The 17,814-nt window shown below is 36.8% G+C and overlaps 1 protein-coding gene across 2 annotated transcripts in view; it reads right to left on the bottom strand.

Moving 5' to 3' along the window:
- Nipbl (NIPBL cohesin loading factor) overlaps positions 1–17,814 on the bottom strand; it is a 168,825-nt gene that overhangs the window by 24,343 nt on the left and 126,668 nt on the right. For both annotated transcript variants that reach the window (XM_052743159.1, XM_052743160.1), the window contains exons 24-34: positions 17,543–17,686; positions 15,463–15,552; positions 14,444–14,658; positions 14,249–14,351; positions 13,424–13,522; positions 13,186–13,332; positions 12,207–12,341; positions 8,930–9,028; positions 7,858–7,911; positions 1,965–2,073; positions 443–579 (exon numbers count right to left, since the gene is read on the bottom strand). In XM_052743159.1, coding sequence (XP_052599119.1) covers positions 443–579; positions 1,965–2,073; positions 7,858–7,911; positions 8,930–9,028; positions 12,207–12,341; positions 13,186–13,332; positions 13,424–13,522; positions 14,249–14,351; positions 14,444–14,658; positions 15,463–15,552; positions 17,543–17,686 — 1,332 coding nt within the window. The remainder of the gene's footprint in view (positions 1–442; positions 580–1,964; positions 2,074–7,857; positions 7,912–8,929; positions 9,029–12,206; positions 12,342–13,185; positions 13,333–13,423; positions 13,523–14,248; positions 14,352–14,443; positions 14,659–15,462; positions 15,553–17,542; positions 17,687–17,814) is intronic.

Here is a 17,814-nt window from a genome sequence, read left to right as displayed (position 1 = left end):
AGTAAGTTTCTTCAAATTACAATTTCTGCTTTATTCACTTTTAGGTCTTAACAAGAGCTACAACATTTATTAAACATTTACAAAGGGGGTAGATTAAGAACTAACAGAGAAATAGAGCCTGGATTTTAATTGTTGATGTTTTTAGATAAGTTGTAACAAGCATTAGAATGTAAATCTGAGTCAATGATACGGATTATCTGTCAGTGAGAATGTGCAGTACACGTGAATTCTAAATTTAAAGTACTTAGTACCTGCTGTACGCAAGAAAGAACAAACAAGACAACACATGCTGGGTATGTGGTACATGCCTTGAATCTCAGCACTTGGGAGGCAGAAGCAGGCAGATTTCTACAGAGCGAGTTCCAAGACAACCTGGGCAGAGAAACCCCGTCTTGAAAAAACCAACCAACCAACCAACTAAAAAGACAGCATTTATACTTACACTACATTTAGTGGTAAGGTACGGTTGCATAGTCATGGCATGTTTAACCATGAGCTGGGGTCTTATTTTGCTGAATAAGAATAAAGTGGTTATACAAGCTACTAATCTTCCAGAATTCACACCTTTATTGTCTGAATCTGAAACAATAGAAAAATAAAGACACTAAAATAAGACAAAGTAGAGAAAATCAGACAGACAATTACTGAATTCACTCAACCTAACAGATCCAGTATGGGTCTTATTAAAATGCATCAGTACTCCTTATGGCATTAGACTACCCGTTATTTCATTTTTGGGCACAACATTACACAATGAAGACCAAGTACAGAAGTCTTACTAAGAAAGACAAGTTCCACTGTAAGGGGTGTGACTGAGTTTAAAAGGACAATGAAGTTGGAAAGTTCAGGGAATAAGTTGGTTCTGTCTATAAATGGAAGTGAATACAGGAAAACAAATGAGAGAAGACAAAACCAATTTAGCTACGTGTGATACTGTATTTAAAGAGTACTGGTGAGAATGTTAAATTATGGAAGTGACAAAGAGAATGTCGATCAAGGTTCTATGCAGTTACACAAAATACTGTTCAAATGAGGCCAGTTAGGAGATACTTTGGTTCTTAAAAAATATACTTTTTAAGAGATGATTAACAATGTTGAACATTAATGGATATTAATAACACCAATAAAGTCTAGGATGAGAAAAATAGAAAAGGAAAAAATGCACACATGAAAAATGAGAAAAATTTAAAGAAAAACAACAATAAGCCCTGTGTAAGAAAAGAAAGGATATCTACAATTCCTTTAGGGGCCATCTCCACTAGAGGAAGTTGGTCCTTCAGTTGAATAATTGAGGTCTATTGCTGCTCCTCATTATGTACATCAGGAAATGGGAAGTAATATTAATAGTCTGTGCTTTTAAGTAATAGGTACCAATTATACTATCTTTTTTGTACAATTTTTCATAAAAGAAAACTTCAGATTTGTGACTGACATAATATAATTGATAATGTAAAATATTAAGTACTTAACTTACATTAAAAATTCCAACAGATTAGAAATTAAGATTGAGAAATTTTAATAAATTAAATATTAAATATTGAGAAAATTTTGTAAACAACTAGAAAGAATATTAGAAAGGTAGTATAATATTTTAACAACATTTTAATGGCGACTACAATTTCTTTGAAAGTTTTCTATAATTTAAATAATACCAAATACTATTGTGATGCCATTAAAAAGCATATTGGGCTGTGGACTTCATTTTTATTCAATATCTAAAATACATATGAGAGATATGTAGAAGAGATAAGATTTATGTGTTTATTATAGTTTGATCTAGGCAATCTTACAACATAATCTAAAATGAATTATCAAACAGAAATTTATATCATGAAACTCAAATTACTATTAAAAGTGATGCAGTTAGTTATCAGGCAAGCAAATCCAGAGGTAAAACTGAGAAAAGGGCTAATACTTAAAAATCCCATAAAATTAATTAAGGACCAATATATAAAATGTCTTACCAGCTAGAGACTCCTCATATTTAAGAATATGCTCAACTAGGTTATCAACAAGTTGAGTACAAGCTTTCTTCACAGGTTTATATGAAGAATCCTCTTCAGACTTCAACAACTATATATGTATACATATAAAAAAATCCCAGTAAAATTATTTATCAGGCAATAGTGATAATGTTCATGCATTAAATATCAATAAGCATTTTGTTTTTTAGTTCTTAATATTAAAAGACAAAGCAAAAATTTATGACATATTTTAAAATATCTTATAAATCAGCATTTGCAAAGTCAACAATTTTAGGACAAACACTGCTGTGTGCAGGGCCCAACACTGGAGAGATGCAGGAAAACTTTTCACTCTCACGCCAGCCAAGACCACAGAACCACTATCTGATGGTAGCTGAATTATTTTAAATAATTAACAATTGTATCTGAATTACACCTTAAGCCTTGCAATTATAAAACATAATGGCATATTCTTTGGAAGATTTTTTTTCTGCTTCATTCTTTGCCAAAGGATTAAGACGATGAGCTTAAAAATACTATGAAGAACAATAAAGAGGATGGAGGTAAGCTTACCTATAGTAAAAAAGTAAAACCAATCCAATCTTATAATCATAGGTCATTGGAAAAAATGACTTGAGGCATATCTGTTTTGTCAATAATAATTAGCTGAACATTTCTAGGGATATTAAAAGAATGGTTGCACTCCATTTCTGTGGAGAGTTTTCCAGAGCTATCCAACCTAACTTTCTGTACTAACATAAACGTTCTATCTCCGTGTGTCTGACAGAGTTGCAACAAGTCACGAGTGGCTTCAATATTCACATTGTAAAAATGCATGATTTTAAACTTTCACTACAAGATGCATGGATGTTTACAAAGAGCACTATATTGCTAGGTTGCCAGCTTTTCTGAGTCTTTTTCATTTGTTTTTTTGAGACCATTTCTCTTTATTGCTATGGCTGTCTTGGAACTCAATTTGTAGACCAGGTTGGTCTCAAACTCACACCTGTCTCTGCTTCCTGAGTGTTGTGATTACAGGCATGCACTACCACTGCCCTACTGCTTTTCTGAGTCTTAATGCAAAAAAGTGTAAGTTTCCTTTTGTTGTTTTATTTATTTATTTTTATTTTATGTATGAGTGTTTTGATTGCATGTACGTTTGTGCACCAAGTGCATGCGTGGTACCAACAGAGGTCAGAAGAGGGTGTTGGATCTTTAAGGACCTGAGTTATCGGTGGTTGTGAGCGCCATGTGGCTGCTGAGAATCAAACCCAGGTCCTCTGTTATGAACAATAAGTGCTCTTAACTGCTCAGGTATCTTTCTAGCCTTCCCTTTCCTTTTTTTTTTGAGACAGGCTTTCTCTGTGTAGTTTTGGTGCCTATCCTGGATTTTGCTCTGTAGACCAGGCTGGCCTCGAACTCACAGAGATCCGCCTGCCTCTGCCTCCCGAGTGCTGGGATTAAAGGCGTGTGCTGCCACCACCCAGCTTCCTTTTCCATCTTTAAATAAAAATTTTTTTTTCTTGTTTTACTGGACCAAGTCTGAGCATTATGGACTTTTCTGACTATTCTGGTCTTCCTTAATCTTTTCAGAAACTATCCCTCTTCTCCTTGCCATGAAGCTGCCTGTTAAGCCCCACTGCTGAACCTGTAGGCTTCCATGCACCCTAATTTAAGACATGGCTCCTTTCCTTCCTTTTGGTTCACCCCACCCCATCCTCTGCCCCGCTCTCCCCATCTGTCTATGTAGCCCTGTTTGTCCTTGAACTCAGAGATCCTTCTGCATCTTTCCTGCTGTTTGTCTCTCAAATGTTAATAAAACTGTCCTCAAGTTAAATAAAAAAAATCACCTGGATAGTTTAAAATGAGTGACAGCAACCAGAACAATATGAAATATGCACAGCATCATTGTTCAATTAAAAGATAAATAAAAGACAGCCCCAATTTTCAATTATAAACAGCAAATTTTCCTTGATTCAAGCTACAATTCACTTTCTTAAGCACAGCTACCAATATCATACTCTAGTTTGGTTTACATAAAGCAATGCAACTACCCCAAACTATTTCTTGTTCCTTTTTCCTCTCTAAGGCATCAAGTACACGCAAAATAATTTATTATAAATTTTGGTTCATGATACTATCACTGCTGACTGGTATGTGATTTAATATATTAATTATAAATAATACATTAGTATATTAATTATAAAGAATAAAACCCAACTCAAGAATATTTCCAGTAATTTGTATCTACCAAGGTATTTGCTTTCTTATCCTATGAAATAACTCAAGAAATCTTATTATTCCCTTGCATAAAGAAATGCCTAAGCTGGCAGTTTTGTTGTTGTTATCTTTTTCTGACACAGGATCTCACTATGGAGCTCTGGCTGTCCTGGAACTCATTATGTAGACCAGGCTGGCCTCGAACTCACAGAGATCTATCTGCCTGCTCCTGCCTCCTGAGTGCTGGGATTAAAGGTGTGCACCACCATGCTTTGTCCTGGTAGCTTTTTTTTTTTTTAATTTAAATTTTCATCTTCAAAAATGTAATTTGGTTAGTGTTTTGGGTCTTGCGTTTTTACTCAACATTATGACCTAACTTGAATGGGGGTTGTTGCAGATAGTTTTATCACTTCACTGCTATTTAGCAGTCTTCTTTGTACGCCACAAGCCACCTAGCCACTCTTCTGTGTGTAGATGAAGTCAATTTTCAACGGTGTATACTTGAAATAATCTTTCCCAAAGTAATTGTACAGGTGAAACGCTGATGTGAAATGCTTGAGACTTGAAGTCTTCTAGATTTTAGGTTATTTACATACAACACAAAGGAGATGCTTGGGCAAAGGACAGAGATCTAAATAGGAAACTCATTTAAGTTTCATATACTCCTTATATAAATTGTGTAAAGGCAATTTTAGTATGTGTGAGTTTGGCTGTCAAATGAGATCAGGTGTGGAATTTTCAATTTGCAGAAGTCATCTCAGTGCTCAAATATTTCAAACTTGGAAGTACTTCAGATTTTAGATTTCTAGAGTAGAAAGGCACAGCCTGTAACCTATTCTCACTGAGCGGCAGTGTTTACAGACACAAATTATTTTTTATTTAGATCTATTTATTATTTTATGTGTATGAGTGTTTTGCCTGCATGTATGTATATATACCACCTGCATGTCTGGTGACCTCAGAGGTCAGAACAGGGTGTCAGGAGTCGCTGGGACTGGAATTACAGATGGTTGGGAGCTGTCATATGGATACTGGGAAAAGAACTCAGGTCTTCTGGAAGAGCAACAAGTGCCCTTAACAGTTTCCACCCCTTAATTCTCTCTCTTTAGCTGAGCAGTGGTGGCCCAGGCTTTTAATCGCAGCACTCAGGAGGCAGAGATAGGTCAATCTCTCTGAGTTTGAGGCCAGCCTGCTCTACAGAATGAGTTCCTGGACAGCCAGGGCTACACAGAAAAACCTAGTTTTGAAAAGCCAAACAAACAAATAAATACATCTTTTCTTTTTGTGTTTGCTATTTTATAGAGCAGTCTTTCTACATAGCCTGTTGTACTTGAAGTGAAGATTTTCCTGTCTCAACCTCAAGAGTACTGGATCATGCAATGTGGGTTGGCACACGTCTTTAATCCAAGCACACTGGAGGCAGAAGCAGGGTGATCTCGGTGAATTCAAGGCCAGCCTGGTCTCTATATAGAGAGTTCCAGGTCAGAAGGTCTACACAATGAGACCCCTGTCTTAAAACTAAAACAACAACAAAACATGGGAGGAGAGGGCTAGGTATAACTCCGCTCAAGAGTAGAATGCTGGCTTTGTACTCAGAAAGCTTGAGCTTCAACTCTCAGCAACACAAGGAGAAACACGTGAATAGACTCTTAAAAACATGAGGACATATCATAGGAAATGTATGCAATATGCATAAGCAATGACTACGCTCAACAGTTCATGTTGAGAATGTTTACTTCCTAAATGAAATTGAACATATGACAAAAAACAGACGAGGGCCACATTTTACACTGTGGAATTCACAAAACTTGAGGAATCAGATGACAGATGACAAAGGACAGAAAAGCTAATGGACTAAAGGCTAGAAATGCTAACTCATACCTGTTTATACATACAAACATACACACATATATATGTGGAATAATACTCTTCTGTGTAAGTCTTTCATTTGGCATAAATTGGTGCATGTATGAATTTGAAGCTATTTAATGTAGTACTTGAAGTTTCCTTAAGAAATTATATCCCATATATAGAAAATTACTGATTCATAAGAAAAAATTCCGTGAGATTATAAATTTCTGAAAGTTGTTAAATGGAACATATGCATGCATGTCTGGAAGTATGGAAACGGTAGGTGTGCTGTATAGTCTTGACTTTAGAATTCCTGAGAGCCCCAGCGGCCACTCCTTACGCTGTTCCTGTTTCCTCTAGAAATGAATGCATACACAGTTGCAGAGAGGTTAGTTCTCTGTCACGTGTAACAAAGTTTCTGTGTCTGGGGTTGGAGAGATAGCTCAGAGTTTATGAGCACTTACTGTTCTTCCAAATCACAAGCACCTGTAATACTAGCCTCAGGGGACCCAATGCTCTCATCTGGCCTGTACATGCGTGCACACATGCATGTGCCGCCCCCCCCCGCCCCCACTGCCATGAAAGAAAGAGGGATGGAGGAAAGACAGATGAAAGAAGAGTTGATGGGTAGGCAGAGGTAGAAGTATCACCGAGTCTAGAGTTTTGAGAGTAATCCTGAGGAATAAAGTGAGATACTGCCTCCAAAAATAACTCAGTGGGAAAGAGCATTTGGGAACCATAGTTCAAATCCTTGGCACCCTCATAAAACTTGGGAATGGCTGCTGTCCGGAACCCCAGCACTGAGAAGCAGAAAGAGGTGGGTATTGGGAGCTTGCTGGTTAGCTAGCCTAGCCAAATCAGTAAACTTCATATTCAGTGAGAGTCTCAGAGAATAAGGTGGAGAATGACAGGCCACCTACCATTCTCTTCTAGCTCCACACATGCTGCCAACTTCTAAAAAAGACTGAAAATACTAGTAACTATTACAGTTACTAGGGAGATGAATACGCTGATTTGAAAATTTCTAAAAGTCCAAATTGTGGTTTAATTTTATACTACTAAAAGAAAGACTATATATTTTGTAGTATGCCAAATAATTATGTATTTAATGTTATTTTTATTTAAAGATCTCATGAGTAGTCTCTAGACCAGTGGTTCTCAACCTGTGGGTCGCAACCCCTTGGGGTGTGGGGTCAAATGACCCTTTCACAGGGGTTGCCTATCAGATATCACACATAATAGATATTTACATATTAAGATTCATAACAGCAGCAAAATTATAGTTATAAAATAGTAATGAAATAATTTTACAGTTGGGGATCACCACAATATGAAGAACTGTATTAAGGGGTTGCAGTATTAGGAAGGTTGAGAACCACTGCTCAACATTAAAGGGATAAAAAAAAAAATGATCTGAAAGTGAAGCTACAACTTTAATTAGTAATTCAGACAACATTTTTAGCCGTCAACTTGATAACTGACTTAATACGGAAATTAAAGCACATAGCTTAACAAACTGAAGTAAGCTGCTTCTACTAAACACAAATATTTAAGGAAGAACTGAAAAGTTATTTTTATTTATTTTTTAAGAGTTATTTATTTTATGTATATGGTGCTCCATCTGCATGTACACCTGCATGCCAGAAGAGGGCATCAGATCCCATTACAGACAGCTGTGAGCTACCATGTGGTTGCTGGGAATTGACCTCTGGAAGAACAGCCAGTGCTCTTAACCACTGAACCATCTCTCCAGCCCTGAAAAGTTATTTTTAAAATGATAAAGACCCTTTACTAAATTTCATGTCATCAAAATTACACTCACATTTTGAAGGAGTTGCTCAAACCAGTCATATCCAGTATCTCTACATGCTGCAACCTACAGTGAAAAGAAAGTCAATCAAACTACTAAAATAAGGCATTTATAGTAACATTATAAAGACTGAAAGGTTATGTTTAGGAATATGTATGCATACATATACATACATGTAATAACAATGCAAAAAGAGGCCATGGATTTAAAGACAGCAATGAGGGGTATAGGGGAAAGTTTGGAGGGAAGAAGGGAAGGGGAAATGTTAAAATTTTATTTAAAAAAAAAAAAGACATTTATTTTAAAGCAGGCATTTTAGTTATGCTGTAACATGAAGTGCATGCCTACTTTTTTAATTTGAAAGGTTATATTTTTTTATTATTATTTTTTGTCTTTTTTTTTTCAGAGCTGAGGACCGAACTCAGGGCCTTGCACTTGCTAGGCAAGCGCTCTACCACTGAGCTAAATCCCCAACCCCAAAAGGTTATATTTAAAGTAAACTTTTTTCCAGTAACTCAAACACTTGCCAATATGGAAAACATTAAAGAAATTAGTATAATATTAAAAAGACTAAGATGGTATCAAATCATAAAAAAAAATAGCTTATGCCATGCTCTATCAGAAAAATCTGTGAGGCTTCAAAAAAATGAAAATAAAAATATTTATTCCTTAACCCTTTAGACAATAGCTTTACTGTGTAACTGAGTCTATAAAATTGCTAATATTCAACACACATCAGCAAATTACAGCTCATTTCCGTGTTAAAACCTAAACTACTTGCATGTTATCTGCAGGTTGCTAGTGCAGCAGTACACAGCTGTCCTCTTCTTTCTCTCTTCCTTTTTCAATTATGGAAGTACAGAAAACTTCAACATCAATGCTTCTACACATGAGTATCAAGAAGCAGAGCCATGTGCAAACATCCTTTTCCTTCAGCCCCAGGAGAAGCTCCAGGAATCCTGGAAGCTGCACTAACAACCAGGCACGGCCAGGTGTTTCATCACTGCCTCTACCTTCCTAAGATGCAGTGGACTTCAGCTAGCTTTGCACTCAGTAACCACACACTCGTGTCCATTGTTCTTACCACATCAGTGATGTTTAGGATTTTCCTTGTCATTGCTTCTTTGTCATTATGTGGAGTTGGAGTAAACCAGAGTTTTTGGAATGTTTCATTTACTAATTTCTAGGAAAAAAAAAGAAACCCAGTCAATTACTAACAACAAAAATGGCAAATTTTTAATTGTAAATTCCCATTAAGGCCCAACACAAAGCTACAGCTAGCTAAAAAATAAATTTTCAGGAGTTTATTATAAATTTATTCATGATTAAAATGACCAACTGATTTCCCAAATTATGAACTTTTTCAAACTGGTGATGATGGGCAATACTATGTTTAACCTATAGCTTCTGCATAAAATACTTTCAAAATTCTTTAAACACATATTTATGTATGTGTGCCTGTGTAGATGTGCATTTCCCATGTGCAAGTGCCTGCAGGAGCCAGAGGAGGTGTTGGATCCTTTGGAGCTAGAGTACAGGTGGCTGTGAGCCACCTGGTATGGGTGCTGGAAATTGAACCTGGGTTTTCTGCAAGAGTAGCAAGCACACTGACGAGCCATCTCTCCAGCCCCTGAAATGTTTTTGATCAGACTAAAAGCACTTTTATTGTTTTTTTTTTAAATTTATTGTGTGTGTGTGTGTGTGTGTGTGTGTGTGTGTGTGTGTGTGCTGTATGCATATACATATGTGAGTGTGTATGCTCATGAGTGCACATAAGAGACCACAGCAGGTCATCAGGGTGTTTACAACTATCATTTTTCCACATAGCTGTCTTGAGACATGAGTTCTCACTGAACTGGAAGCTTGCTGTTTTGACTAGGCTGGCTAACTAGCAAGCCCTCAGAATCTGCCTGTCTCCACCTGCCCAATGCTAGGTACAGGCATATGTGGCCATGTCCAGCTTTTAATGTGGGTGCTGGAGATCTGAACTCAGGTCCTCATGCTTGAAGAACAAATACTCTTACTCACTGCTATCTATGCAGCTCCCTTTTATTGCTTTAAAGGCAGAAACTTGTGCTGGGTAGTTTTATGTCAACTTGACACAAGCTAAAGTCATCTGAGAGGAAGGAACCTCAATTAAGAAAAATGCCTCCATAAGATCCAGCTGCAAGGCATTTTCTTTTTTTTTTTTTTTTTTTTTTTTTGGTTTTTTTCGAGACAGGGTTTCTCTGTGTAGCTTTGCTCCTTTCCTGGAACTCGCTTTGGAGACCAGGCTGGCCTCGAACTCACAGAGATCCGCCTGGCTCTGCCTCCCGAGTGCTGGGATTAAAGGCGTGCGCCACCACCGCCCGGCGCAAGGCATTTTCTTAATTAGTGATTGATTGGTGGAGAGAGCCCAGCCCATTGTGGGTGCAGCCACCTCTTAAGTCCTGAAATCTATAAGAAAGTAGGCTGAGCAAGCCAGAGGAAGCAAGCACCCCTCCACAGACTTGGTATTAGCTCCTGCTTCCAAGTTCCAGCCCTGTTTGAGTTCCTGTCCTGACTTCTTCCAATGATGAACAGTGATATGAAGTTGTTCATGATGTTTCATCATAGCAAGAGTAACCCTAACTAGTACAGAAATCGGTCAACAGGATAGTGGGCCACTGCTGTCATGGACTGACCATGTTATTTTTGGGAGGATTGTGGAAGGACTTTTCTTTTGGGCAAGAAAAACCACTGAGTGTTCGAAGCTTGGTGAGCTCTTTTGGGGGAGATTGAAGAATGTTGAGAGCGATGCAGAAAACGGAGGCCTGGGTTGCGAAGTTTCAGAAGGAAGTTTGTGAGTCCCCTAATGACTCTATCAGAGCCATTTGCTATTTTGAGTTAAGAATTTATGATGCTGGCTAGCTGTGATTAACAAGATACCAGAACCACTGGAGAAAAACCTTTGCTCTATTGGGACAATAGATGCTGGTTAGCTTGAGCAGAAAAATTGGAAGTGATTAAGAAGGGATCAGCATCACTGAAGTGAAATCTTGTGGGAAGTCTTTTCTCAGAGTCAGCACACATAAGCTGTGTTCAGAGGTGGCCAAGGTTGTACCTTGTGCTGGCAGACAAACTTGGTCATGTCTAAGAGTCTCCCAGGTGGTACTGGTTTTGAAGGCATGAAGGGGTCATGGAGAGCAGCTGAGGCTTGGCACTGTGAGAAGTCAGGAGAGGCCACTTGTGAAGGTGCAGTCAGAGTAGCAGTGGAAGCCCCAGAACTGAAGGGGTCATGGAGAAAGGTTGAGGCGTGGCATCGTGAAGAGGGCCCATGAGAGGCTATTAGTGAAAGTGCAGTCCAGTTGCAGTAGAAGGTCCAGTATTTTGAAATGCCAGTACCATGGGATGACCGCCAAGAACAGCAGCAGCCCTGGAGAGGAGCAAGCCTGAGTCTTGAAGACAAGCTATTGTAGTGTGGAGCCTGAGAAGTGACCCAGGCCCTTTGGAGGAGCCCACATTGTGAGTGAATCCCAGATATTGGACATTAAGTGATTTATACTATTTGGAGTCTGGTTCCCGAATTTATCTGACTGCAATTGTGCCTTGGTTTTTCCCACTTGAAATAAAGTATTTAACTTAATTTTGATTTTATTGGAGCCCATGGTTGAGAGACTTTCTATTTTAAGAGACTCTTTTTTTTTTTTTAAATAGACTAAAGGTGTGCACCACCACCGCCCGCTTGGGACTTTTTAAGTTTATAAAATGCTTCATATTGTGAGGTTTATATTAATGTATGATCTTGAGGATAAACAAGAAAGGAAAAGTTGTGGCTTTACAGTGATTTGTTTGCATGTCAAGCTGACAAGGGATCAATTATGTGGGATAGTTTTATGTCAACTAGACACCAGCTAAAGACATCTGAGAGAAGGAATCTCAATTAAGAAAATGCCGTATAGGCTGTAGGGAAGTCTGTAACTGAAAATCAACATACTATTTAAAAATCCAGATAACCTTGTAATCTCTTTGGATAGAATTTTTTTTTTAAAAGATTTATTTATTTATTATGTATACAGCACGTATGACTGCAGGCCAGAAGAGGGCACCAGATCTCATTACAGATGGTTGTGAGCCACCATGTGGCTGCTGGGAATTGAACTCAGGACCTCTGGAAGAGCAGTCAGTGCTCTTAACTTCTGAGCCCTCTCTCCAGCCCCGGACAGAATAGTTTCTATAGTTAAATACACAAATATTGTAATGGTTGAATAGGTGGGGAAAGATTATATTTATTTATATATTTATATTTTATTAATATAAACTCTAGAAACAAAATAAAAAATTAGATTCAGTAAATACCTAAATTACTGTAAACATTAATGAAAAAGAAATTTTCATCTTACCTTAATGCCCTCTTCATCATTGACTCTACGAATCATTTTTACACACATTTCTGTAATTTTTGGAAATGTTGGTTGTTCAATACAGATGTCTCTTAAAATCTTTATTACCCTTTTCCTGACACTGATACCAGTATCCTAAGGACAAAAATATATTTTCAAATGTTAGGAAAATTCAGATGTTTTAAGTGTGTGAAATTTGACAAAATGAAGTTAAAGATTTCTTATAAGCATTATAATCCCTATTTGTTAAATGAAAATTATGTTACATATTTACTCTTCATATGTTATAAATATGACATTTAGTTTACTGTCCTTACTTTTAAAATATGATATAACATGGAAGTATATACACTTAGTAATGAACTCAAGACCAGAGAATAAATTCACCAGATTCAAATAAGATGATAAAACTTTTAGAATACTGTCTGGTACTTCAATAGCATATGAAATGTTATCTATGATATGGACAACAAAGTGTTTAAGATAAATCAAGTAAAACTTTCGGCACTAACTATTCTTGTACTATACTAATGGTAATAAGTATTTGTCATTGAAGTGTTACAGAATTTTGTGTGCTAATGCATTGATGTGTAGTTCTATAACAAATCAATATGCTTGTGGTGTGCCTGTCATGAAAATAATTCTCAGATGGAGAGAGGGACAGACACACACTCACTCTACAATGATAATTATTATAGAGTATTCTCCAAAACCAGTTAACTATCATACATAATTACTATCAATTATTCATTAAAAATTGGTATTAACAGTAATTGAAAAATAGATCTTATTTTCACCAACAATTGGCTTCATAACATTGAATAGCTTGCCTCTTGAAAGCATAACCTTCTTTAGAATGATGCTATAGTCCACAGATTAGGCAATATAAAATTGTAATTGGTATTTATACTTTAAGATTAATTTAGTGATGTTTAAGGCAAATTATATTCTTAAATTACTATAAAACAGAAGAAAATACCAATATTCTTTCAATCAGCATATCATAATACTGCTCAGCAAGCTGAGGTCGACAAAGGACAAATCGACCTAGTAATTCCACGGCCGCCTCTCGAACACTAGTGGAGTTATCCATTAATCGTCCGTGAACTCCTCGCTGCATGTCAAGCTAAAGAAGAGTGAGGGAATATCATTTGTAGTAGCGGAGATAATCTTCACATTTCAATAAAAAAAGCAAGAAAGAATATTTTTGCTTTTACCCTTGCTAGAATACTGGGGTCTACAGCGACAACCTCAGATAAACACTTCATGGCTTTTGTTCGCACGGCAATTGCATTTTCACCAAGAACTCGTAGTATCTGCCAGGCAAACATTAATATAATACATAAAACTTAACCAATAGCATGAATATATATAAAAGAACACAATCTACTACTCACTACCTTTTGTTTATTATGTGTGAGTTAAATTATACATTATCTTACCAGTCCAAAATCTTAACAGAGATTAGTACACATGGAAAAGCATTCTATATTTTGGGGTCTTTCCTTTACCTCAGTATTCATACTGCTGTATATACATTTAAGAACATTAAGCTTCACTAAAACCTCATATGTAATTTTTATCAAAGACAGTATTATTTGCCATGACTTAATAATGGAACCATTTATTTATTTATTTATTTATTTATTTATTTATTTATTTATTTATTTTATTGTTTTTGAGACAGGATTTCTCTGTGTAGCTTTTCACCTTTCCTGGATCTCACTCTGTAGACCAGGCTGGCCTTGAACTCACAAAGATCCTCCTGGCTCTGCCTCTCGAGTGCTGGATTAAAGGTGTGCGCCACCACCGCCCGCCAACAATTTATTTTTGTAATGTCATACAAACACGCCCATTTGTTTGTATGACAAGAATCAGTATGTAGAGCGTAGGCATAGCTAAAGACATGCGAACAACATGGAACAGAGACAAATGCTGTTTTCACGATCCTTTAAAACTACCCTCAACAATGAATACATACTGTTCATGATCTCCAAAAGTAACCAGAATAAAAAATCAATCAGAACTATCAATCAATTTACCTGCGTCAAATAAATATCAAAGCTCTGGGCAAACGGCCTCATAGAGGCCAAGTATCGAACAATCAAGCACGCATCATCATAGTCCACAGTATCAGAGTTCATCCTACAACAGAAAACATTGCAATTTTATATGTTCTTTGTAAATGGATAGCTATGATACATATTTATCTAACACATTTTCTCTTTGCATCTTACTTTAATGTGCTGAACTGAGACGGTGTGGTTTTGATAATGCTTCTAAGGAACTTTTTCCGGCTTTCAGCTCGATGCATTATTTGACCAGTTGTCTCGATTTCTTTTGCATGATGTGTTCCATCAGATGATTCTTCATCTTTTTGTGATTTCATTGCTTTTTCTGTTTCCAGAGTTGTGTCACGGAACCATTGGGCTATATAGAATTTACGAGAAAACTGGAAAGACATTAGAGAGACTTAGCTGATGCCATTAGTAACAGTTCTAATAGAATAGAAGTACTAAGGTTTTCTTTGAAACAAACTCTATCGGACAGAAGCAGATATAAAGACAGAAATATCCTGGTTTACAGAATTCTCTTTTTTTTCATTTAACTATAACTTTAACTGTTAATGTAAAAAAATAACTTAATAAAAACGACCATATTAAATCTAGAGTACTACTATCAACTATTTAAAGTAGGACATTTCATATGGCTCAGTAAGATCTGATGGTAAGACCACTAGAGAAGTTTAGAATAAATGTAGTGATTTCCATCTGTTTTCAACTCTTATCTTCTCTGTGCAAGAAATACCTAAGTTTTAAATACATTAAAACATTCAGCACTGAAGCACTTCTGGATATCTACTAGGTAGCTAAAATAATACAGAGGTTATTGCAGCTCTTTTATTTCACCCGTTAAAAAAATAAATTGAAAACAACCCATTATGTGCAGTGTTATTGATAAACTTATGTCAGGCCTATGAAGTGCACAAATTGTACACACAGCCTGCTATATTCTGGATATGTTATTTAATATACATTTTAAAAGAACTGTGTGCACACATATATAAGAATCTGACAGCTGCTTTGCATGCTAACAGATCATCTTCAGCACCAGGTGGCCTATACTCATTTTTAGGATTAGCCTAGACTTAAAAATAATCTATAAAATGATTTCCAAATATTTCTCTTATTTTCTTTCCCTCTAACTCCCTACCTTACTTTTAGAAGACAAATTTAAAAGGCAAAATGAATCTCACCACCAGTGAAGGGTCAGTCTCAGTGTTCTCATCCAAATAATCAAGTAATGCCTTTTGCAACTGTTGGATTTCATCTTCTCCTCCGGAAACCTAAACCCCAAACAACCACCACAAGATTATCTATCAGTGGCTTGTTTGTCCATTACTGATCCGCCCACCACTTCTCAGTGTTGCACTATGGCTGGCTTCAAGTCTGTGAACCTATGCCCCAGCCTCCCAAAGGACCCGATCACAGATACGTAACCACTAAACTCTTGGTGTATTTTAATAAATTGTGCAGATGTAAATGCAAACCTAACAGGGGGAAAAAAACAATAAGAAGGAAAGCAAGTATAGTTATTATATAGAAACAAAAATATGGTTTCTCAAAAACATATGGATAGCTAAGCTTGGCTTTATGAGTTATTTGCTATCTTAAATAGTTCAGAAGTGGCTGACGTAAAATATCATCACAAACATATCCTATCCAGCCCTGGTACTGAATTCATTTGAAAAAGGAGACACTTGTTATTTTTTTCTTTTTTCTGGAAACAGGACTCACATATTCCAGCACTGTCTTGAACTCACTGTGTAGTTTGTATTCATGAATGTACATCAAAGTTTTAATCTAGTAAATAATACGCATTATCCATTTCAGGCAGCTTGATAATTATTGTGGGGATAATACGTTACATATGGAAAGGGAATGAATTTGTAGGTTCTGGGAATTTCACGAAGTTTGCTCAGCGTGGATTCTTAGCAAGCTTGCATGGCACTTTGTCATGTGCTATCCCCCAGCACTGCTCCTTCCCATCATCCTTTGAAGACTTTATTCTATGATATAATAAGTACTTGACAGACATCTCTTACTGTCAGTGTCTCATCTGTGGGGCCATCTATTTCTTCAAAGAATCCTAGTCCTTTAACTAATAAACCATAATAAGGTAAAGAGTGATTGAAAAAAAACAACCAAAACAAACCCCTGAACTGACCTCTGGCATCTACATGCACGTGCACACATGCATCTACACATCCATGTACATACACACTAGAAAGGACACACACCATAAACACAACACAAACACAGACCTACTCCCTTGCTCCACTCCCACCACCCATTGGGGGTGGGAACATGTCAAAAGAGGTACAAAAGCTATCTCAAAATGCATCTCACTGGTCAAGTGTAAGGACAATTTGATCATTAAAATGATGATGGGTTGGAAAGATGGCGCAGTGGTTAAAAAAGGCTTACTGCTCTATCAGCGGACTGGAGTTCAGATCCCAGTACCCACACTCAAGTGGCTCACAAATGTCTGTAACTCCAGCTCCAAGGGATCCAATGGATCCTTTTGGTTTCCATGGACACCTGCATACACACGTACACATACACACGCTCACACAAATAAATGAAATAAAAAAAATCTTCAAAAAAAAAAAAAGATGGCAATAGATTATACTCTAAGTATTATATTCACTAATAATATAGTAATGGTAAGTTTTTGCTTTTGCTAGTGTATTACAAATATCTATGTGCCAATTCTTAGCTGTACAAATACACACCACACAACAGCACTCAAAATGAGCATTAATCACAGTCTTCTGACGGGCTTGTCAAACCCCTGACTACCCCACTCCAGGGCTTGGCTTCACGAGATCCAGAGAAGGACCTAAGATTCTATCTTTAGGACGAGCTCTTGAGGACATTATGAATTCAAGGCTAGCCTGGACTACAGTGAGAACTCATCACACTCAGGACCAAATAACAAAACAAATTTTCCTTGAATTTACAAAATCTACTATTATGATATAAGGTAAGAACATGTAGGGCTGGATGATATAGTAGTTCAGGTGGTAGAATGTCAGCCTAGAATGTACAAAGCCTTGGGTTCAATTCCTAGAACTCCATAAACTGGGCCTAGTGATACATGCCTGTAATTTCCAGCACTTGGGAGGATCAGGAGTTCAAGGTCACCCTCGACTATAGACTGACTACACAGCAAGTTTGAAATCAACAGGGACAACATTAGACCCTATTTGTTTCCCCACACCAAAAGCAACCAAGTAAGCAGCTATTTATATATTAAGTTCTTGATTTCAATACCTGTTTTAAAATTCGTTCTATAGACCCTTGATCCATCTTGCTGGTAACAGCATCTTTTCTCAACCGCGCAGCAACAGTTCCAAGGTAATCAAGAGATGCCACTCTTAATGCCATTTCTGTTGACTTATTACTAAACTGATGAACCTAAACATCAAAGATGGGATATTACTAAGTAAGAATTTAAGAGTAAAATTCTGATGTCTATAAATCATTATAGTTTCAAATAGTAGTATTACTTTTTCCAATTCATAAAAACTTAGGTTTCAAAGGTT

This window comes from Peromyscus californicus, unplaced genomic scaffold, assembly GCF_007827085.1.
Source record: "Peromyscus californicus insignis strain IS unplaced genomic scaffold, ASM782708v3 Scaffold_18__1_contigs__length_77618521, whole genome shotgun sequence".
Classification (NCBI taxonomy): domain Eukaryota; kingdom Metazoa; phylum Chordata; class Mammalia; order Rodentia; family Cricetidae; genus Peromyscus; species Peromyscus californicus.
Note: the sequence above shows the minus strand (reverse complement) of the source record. Positions and strands in the feature narration are given on the sequence as shown.